The sequence below is a fragment of the Egretta garzetta genome, unplaced genomic scaffold, assembly GCF_000687185.1.
Source record: "Egretta garzetta isolate BGI_Z169 unplaced genomic scaffold, ASM68718v1 scaffold509, whole genome shotgun sequence".
NCBI lineage: Eukaryota > Metazoa > Chordata > Aves > Pelecaniformes > Ardeidae > Egretta > Egretta garzetta.
The window spans coordinates 576,615-583,934 of record NW_009260814.1 but is presented as its reverse complement, the minus strand read 5'-3'; the positions used below and the strand labels follow the sequence as shown (position 1 = coordinate 583,934).

Genomic DNA, 7,320 nt, shown 5'->3' with positions numbered 1-7,320 from the left:
ATAATTTTGCCTTTTGTATGCTGCGTCCAGTCACTACCAGGGTGTTGAATTTATGGCAGAAGTTTGAAATAGATACTAATAGCCAGTATCTTTCTGTAAAGGTAGAATTAAAGAAAACTTGCTGTAGTGGGAAGCCAGCATTGTATATTGGTTGCAGGATATTGTATATTTTTTTTAGACATTCAGTAACTCAGGAGCTTTACTTCTTTAATGGACTTAAACAGAAAAGTTTTCAGTTGGTCTGGAATGGAAGAAACAAGAACTGAAGGACTAGAATTAAGCAGTGGTTAGGGGACATTTTTATTCAGTGTTTAATCTTCTTTGCATTATTTGAGCTTTCCTTTTACTTGTCAAAATGTGGTAACATCAATTCAACACTTTTTTCAGGTTTATATTGTCTCTCTGCTCATAATCATTCTCATTAAACCAAAGTGTGAAGAAATATATGAGGACTGGTGCAGACTGTGTGCAGATTGATGTTGACAGATTTTTCTATGTTAGAAAGCAAGAAAACACTGACTTGTTTAATTCCCCTTTAGGACTCGCATTTGCTATAAGTGCTAGATGAAATCCCATGTGAAGGCTTTGCATTCACTTTTCAATACAGCCTTTCAGTTCAGGGGTGAAACAAGACAGTTTGAGGTGTAACAGATCAGGTAATGATGACTTCATCAGCTGAGCTGACCTCACAGAAATTTAAACTGCGTGTTCCCTAAGGTCTGATTTTGCAAGGCGTATCTTGTAGTTCTTAATTTCAAGCATATGTTTGAATCCATTCTAGCTGAGCAAAATACATGTTGTCTTCTTTCCTACCTTCTGTTAGAAAGCTGCCTGACTAGAACAGGGAAGGAAAAGCCACCAAAATGGTATAAATCACAGTGTGCCTCCCAACACATGGTGGAGCATGTAGAATATCAGAAATCGGGCCACACCAGACACTTAGGTCTCTGGTCCCCCAATGACACATCAGCAGCCACAGCACAAATACAAAAGCGTTACTTCTGTGCTGCAAACCTCTTCTGGTGGGTCAGGTTCCCTGGTGGACTCTGTAGCCTCCTCTCCATCATGCTGGTCATCTGGTGCAGTTTCATAAAGGCTGATTTGGTTTCCCCTTAGCCTGCTTATCTCTCATTTCTGTAGGTAGCCCTGTGTCTGCCTACCTTTGCTCTTCTCCAAAACGCTAGTGTGTATGTCAGCCCATGTTAAAAGAAAGGTCTGGGGACTTTTTTAGTTGCTAGAAGGGCAGAGCTCTGTTCTGTTACCCATCCTAGAGCTGCTCCCCTAAAACAACTGGTTTCTGGATTCTGAATTCATTCTTGCATTTCAGTGGAGTAAAGATTCTTCACCATAGCTTAATAAAGCTCTTAAATACAGGAATAAAAGGGAAGATCTGTGGCTTATTTGTTTGGAGGGTTTTTGTGGGTTGTTTTTGTTTATAGAGTGGAAATGCCACACTGAACATAATTCCAGCACGTTCTTGTTGAATGCACACAGGAGCCTGAAGGAGCTAGTCTAATCATCTACTTTGGCCTGCGCATATGGATGATGGGCGGTGTAGCACAAGGGCATCACAAGAAAGAAACTTAGCTTTAAATAGGTGCGGCGTGACCCATTTTCCTCTCTTGTGCTGTATGATGTCCTGCTGCTGGCTCCTTTTTGCGCGGGCTGATCCCCTTCAGTGCTGTTAGCTCTGCTGACCCTTGGGTTCATTGGTGGCTGGAACTAATGTCCAGCCTGTTTTATAACCGTGAATCTCAAGGTCCTTACTCTTCTGTGCCATTATTGGTATGGAGGAAGTTGGCATCCTCTGTATCTGATCCAGATGCGCTGGAGTTGGAGGGCAGGGAGCGGCTCTGCGTTGTGCCTCTCTTTAGCTAGGCGAGGGGCACAGCTTGGCATGGTAGCAAGTGCCAGTAGTGAGTTTTGATCTGTTATCTTGATGGGAGGAGGGGAAAAAAAAAACCCTTAAATTTTAGTCTTAAGCGAATCTTAATCTGTAGATTAGTAGGAATGTGAGATTTTCCCATGCTACGATTTTGGAATAACTGTAATCATTTTAAGAAAACAAAGCCTGGGAACATTATGGTGTTGAATGTAGAGTAAACTGGTGTTTGAAATGCTGTGTTGTACATCTGCACATATCAAAAAAAAGTTTAATTTCCTAATTTGTTTTGTATCTTAGCCCCCTTTTCCTCATGTTCATCCCTGTTTTATTTTCTTCCTTTTATGTCTATAATTGCATGCATTATTAGAACTGGCAAGATGAGCACCTCCAGATGCATTCTACAGGAACCCAGCCAATGCTGACTCTATTCCCATGTCAGCCTGCATGCCAAGTCAGTGAAGCTTGGTTGTCAAAATCTATTCCCTTTCTTCGCTGCTTCTAACCCCATCTTCTCATATAATATTTTGACACAGGATGACTGATGATAACCTCAAGAATTGTCCCAACCTTAAGAAGATGTCTTAGTATGTTCAACCATCTTAGTTAAAAGTAGTATTTTGAAATAGCATAGTATAGGAAACTTTCCTTAATCTTCTGTCAGATGAAATGACTTCAGGGTTTATAATCTGTCACATTGTGTCTTTCACTGTTTTTTGTGGGGTTTTTTTTTACTTTCTCTGAATTCTTATGGTCTTTGAATAAAAAAAGTTCCATAATTTTACTAAATATAATGAATTTTTTCTTGTGATTTGTTGCAACAAGACAACTACTCCTCTTCCTTTTGAGGAAGAATATACTTATTTTAGTTATTATTTTACAGGTATCAGGCAACAGCATATCAACGTTGCTCCTCCTACAGGATCTTTTCCTAACTGGAGATCTATACTATCACCAACACGGCCTTCCACAGAAACTAAGACTTCCTCAGTAGCTGATATTTCTATGGGACAGACTTTGGAAAATGCAAACTTGCTTCAGATGATAAAAACAACGCTGACTGGCACACGTACCAGGACTTCAGATCAAACTCATCTGTCTCCCACCCTTTATCAAGGCAGTGGAAGCAGTGCATCCCAGGAACCTGCTGAAGTTTCAGCTGAGTTGCCACTGAGGTCATCATCTCAAGATGTAGATGAAACAGCTGCTGTATCAGGTTTGCCTCAGCTTGGTATGTTTGCTACATTGTCCACTACACCATCAGTGACACATTTGAGTACAGCTGTGCCATTTCAGCTAATACCATTAGAAACACCCTCCATTTCAAAAGACAGCACATCAGGATCAGACATGCTTGCTGCTGTTCCATCACCACCATTCTCCTCATTGGTAATTCAGCCACCTCATACCATTAACTTTTCTAAAACAGCTGTACTGCCCATCAGAATGCCTTTGTCTGCAGATCCTGAAGGTTTCTTCAACACAGATTCAGCCAGCTCACAGGTTAGTGAAAGCAGAAATAGTCCTATGAGCACGGTCACTGTAGTACATTCCAGTATGGTGAATCACAGAAAGGGTCCCAAGTTGTTCACGGGTACCATGCCTTTCAGTCTCTTTGGATTGACAACGGTGCATTTCACAGAAATAGTGGGAAGAGGGTCTCCTTCAGAAAGGACCTCTTTTTTGTCTCTATACTCTGATATTCCTGTGTCAAAGATATATCGGTCTTTCCTGCCAGTAACTTCCAGAAGCCTCTCACAGTTTCCTAATGAGAGTATGTATAATGTGTCTTCTACTGGAGTAAAACCAAACAGTCAGCCATTTAAGGCAGCATTGACTGACCAAAACAGTGGTATTGCTCCTCTGTCATCACCAGTTTTTCAGGATGAAGCAGAGGTTCCTACATCAGTCTTCCATCCTGTGGGTACTCCACATCTAATACACCAAATGAGTCATCCTCAGTCTTTCACAGCACCAACTAATTGCACTACAGGCTCTACCACTGTGCCTTTCATGTTATCAGCTTCTGAGACCCTGGCTGAGGTCTCCAGCTCAACAGAGAGCACGTCTTCCCTTTCACTGCCAAAATCACTTATTCCAGATGCAAAGCATGCTCTCAATGCAGTGCTGCCAGTACGAGCATTTAGAAGTGAAACAGATCTCTTTAGAAACACCACGCACTCCTCTTCAACAAGCACAAGGTCTCCCTTGCTAACTGAGACAAATTACACCTTTACTAGAATAGCACGCACAAACACTCCCAGTGCAGCAGCAGCTGATGAGGATGCTTTGCAAATCCCTTTGACTCATTCCTCACAGCTCTCAGTGGTGGCTCTCAATCAGACCTTTGCAGAAGACCTGACTGATGGAGCTTATCAGGCAGACCACATGCAATTGCCAACTGCTTCTGCACGTACCCTCCCAACTTCGGATGGCTTTCCTGTGGCAAGAACAGCTCGACAGCCTTTCACAAGAGGGGTGAAGGCAAAGATGTCCACGAACTTTAATGCTAATAGTGTTCTGCCTTATGGATCTCAGCTTTCCAAAGTTTCTCCAGATATCCAAACCAGTAAACTCCCCAAAGGATCAAAGGTACTAGGCACTGTTTTGGAAACAGGCATGACTAGTCCTGATCTAGCTGCAGTGCTGTTAATTACTTCCACTACAGGCCTTTCAAAACCGGAACGTGCTATCACAAATACATCTGCTGCTAGTATCTTTGTGACTGCACATCTTCCACCTGGTGCTGCAGAAGGTCCAGATGTAACTGCAAATAAAGACAGAAATATGAGAGTACCCACTGTTGTGACCCCACATGCAGAATATTCACTTCTAAGAGCTTTAAATCATTTCACCTCTGGTCAGACTTCACATCCAGTTGATAGAAAGCATCTCACCTCTGTTGTGCCTCCAGTGTGGGGTATGTGGCCATCACTGGTTTCCACGACAAGGGTGATGGACAGCCATGGCTCCAGCTTTTCTGGGATTTCCAGTGCGGACTCTGAAAACAATTTAGATCCTGTCAGCTCTCCTGAAGTTGTAACTTCAGCTTCTACGTGGACCAACGCAGCGTTGCTGTCTTCAGCTGACATTAGTATTCCTTCAGTAAAAACATCAGTCAAAACAGCAATAAAAGGAGTTCCTCCAAGTACTTCTCCAATGGAAACTGAGTACCATGTACTGTACACAGTAGTTTCAGGTCTTCAAAAGAAAATGAATACAAATAAGCAGTCACTCTTCTCTACCCCTTCAGCAAACTATACATATGAAAACTCTAGTCAAAATGTTTCAAATTTACACGTCGCTGGAAAAAAGTTGAGCAGTTTTCCAGAATCTGATGTAGATGCATTTGCACTGAAAACTTCTCCTGTTCAGAATTCATACCTTGCTACCACTTTGACAGTGCCTGACCCCCTGCAAAAAAAGCGTGGAAGCACAGCTGAAAATGTTGCTAACTTCTTCACTGCTGGAGATGTTAATATCGGTATACAGTATGAGGCACCTCTCCGTTTACGTACTAGCTCTCTAGAATCACAAACGACTGATGCTGGAAGGACTACTTTACTGACAAAAACCATAGGTACAGCACGGACGTTGGCTTTTCAGCTCACTGACAACCTGACTTTTTCAGCCAGCTATGAAAACAGTGCCATCCACAGCATGCTGCCAACAGAGTCCCCCTTTCCCATAACCAAGCCCTCTAGTTCAACTCTCTTGATTAGTTTTTTTACAGAAGAAGACAGTGGTTCTGGAAATTTGCCAGAATTTGCAGATGACCAATTAGAGTCCTCTGGTTATTTGGTTACAGCTGATAAAAATCCAGCTACATTTAGTGTGGAGGGGTGGGACACAAGTGCTACAAGACATAGTCTAGTTCCCAGTAATATATCTATTAAAGCTACCAAGGGCATCCCATTGCAAACCCCTACCACCAGTGCTCTGCAGTCAGTCATCATAACTTCTGTCCATGCATCACCAACACCACTAACTTCTCCTTTTTTGTCAACAACCAACTTTACCCATTCTGTCATTACAGTGTTATCTGGAGTATCTTCTGGTGCAATACCTACAGTAGGAACTTCAGAAGCAAAACCACTAACAAGAAAATCATCTCCAGCTTCACCAGTGCCAGCTTCTTCCTTCTTTTCTCTGGGCACTGAAAACACACCTTTGCCATCCGTGATGGCTTTAAGCACACCGATACTGACACTAACAAAAAATAACACTGCCACAAAATTGGCATCGGATCTAAGCTCAGTAGGAACACATACAGATTTTCCTTTTGCGACAAGAAACACAACTGCATCACCCGTGGATGTGACAGCTATGCTTATAACCCCTAAAAGCAGCACAGTCACAGCTTCCACACTTGTACCCACAGCACATGTACCAAGGCAGATAGACACAACACTAACTGACACCCAGAAGTTCCCAAGCTCAGAATTCACCAAAACATCAACCCCATATCCACTGACAATTACAGCAGCTTTGACATCTATTACAGCATCAGCGAAAACAACTAGGCTTCCCCCTACTCCAGTGGAAAACACCTCTGCTCCTCCCGAAACCACAGCAGCAGCCGCTTTCGCTAACATGACAGCAGCTCTTCCCCTGGATTGCCGGCTCTCCAGGAACCTTATGGTGAAAACAGGTACGTGGGGCCAATGGATCTGCTGAAAGGACCTCGGTGTCTATGAGGGTCTGCTGGTGATGAGTGAGGAGTACGCTCAAGTATCGACGAATGCGGGGGCATTCGTGATTAATCTGGGGATGAGGCTGCTGCACTGACAAACCAAATAAAAGTAGGGTGGCTAGTATAGGAATGGCATTGGCTTTATTTGTAGCTTGGATTTTACGATGGATGTGTCAAATGAAGTTGTGAGATCAGGTGCTCTGAAGTTCAGTGGGCTGCTGCGGGCATCTGGCAGAACCACCGATGTGGAGGACAGCCCTGTATGACGTGATGGCTTGGTCTCTGCTTTGCACTAAGGAGTCTGTGTCACCAAAGAAGACAGGGCAGAAACCTGCCCCAGTCTTTGGCCCTCTTTTTATATGAATACCTAATTCTGGTTTTATATGAACAGCTAATTCTACCGTTAGAGATTGATTTGAAAATAACAGTATTTAGAGTTGTGCACTTCAAAATGGGAGGATTTTGAGGTTTCTATGCGAACAGTATCTGGCTCTAGCTGCTTTTTTACAGGCAGCTGTTCCTTATCTGTAAGAACTCTGAACTAAAGGGGTCTGGAGAGGTCCCTTGCCCAGGTTTCATCTGGACTCCTTATGGTAGCACAGTGTAACACCAGGAGATGTGTGTGTCTTGGAGATCTCAGCAAAGAATAGCTACGTAAAAGGGTTTGTGAACTTATATGGAACTGAATGATACTCGGAACAATGGAATAAGCAGCTTTTGGACCTAATGTGAGTTTAGTAGCTGC

General features: G+C 43.0%; 1 protein-coding gene across 1 annotated transcript in view; it reads left to right on the top strand.

Annotated features, from left to right (window-relative positions):
* Positions 1–2,809: 2,809 nt before the first annotated feature.
* Positions 2,810–7,320, top strand: part of KIAA1549L (KIAA1549 like) — a 69,214-nt gene continuing 64,703 nt past the window's right edge. Inside the window, exons 1-2 of the mRNA XM_009646924.2 lie at positions 2,810–3,098; positions 5,919–6,533. Coding sequence (XP_009645219.2) covers positions 2,888–3,098; positions 5,919–6,533 — 826 coding nt within the window. The 5' untranslated portion in view covers positions 2,810–2,887. The remainder of the gene's footprint in view (positions 3,099–5,918; positions 6,534–7,320) is intronic.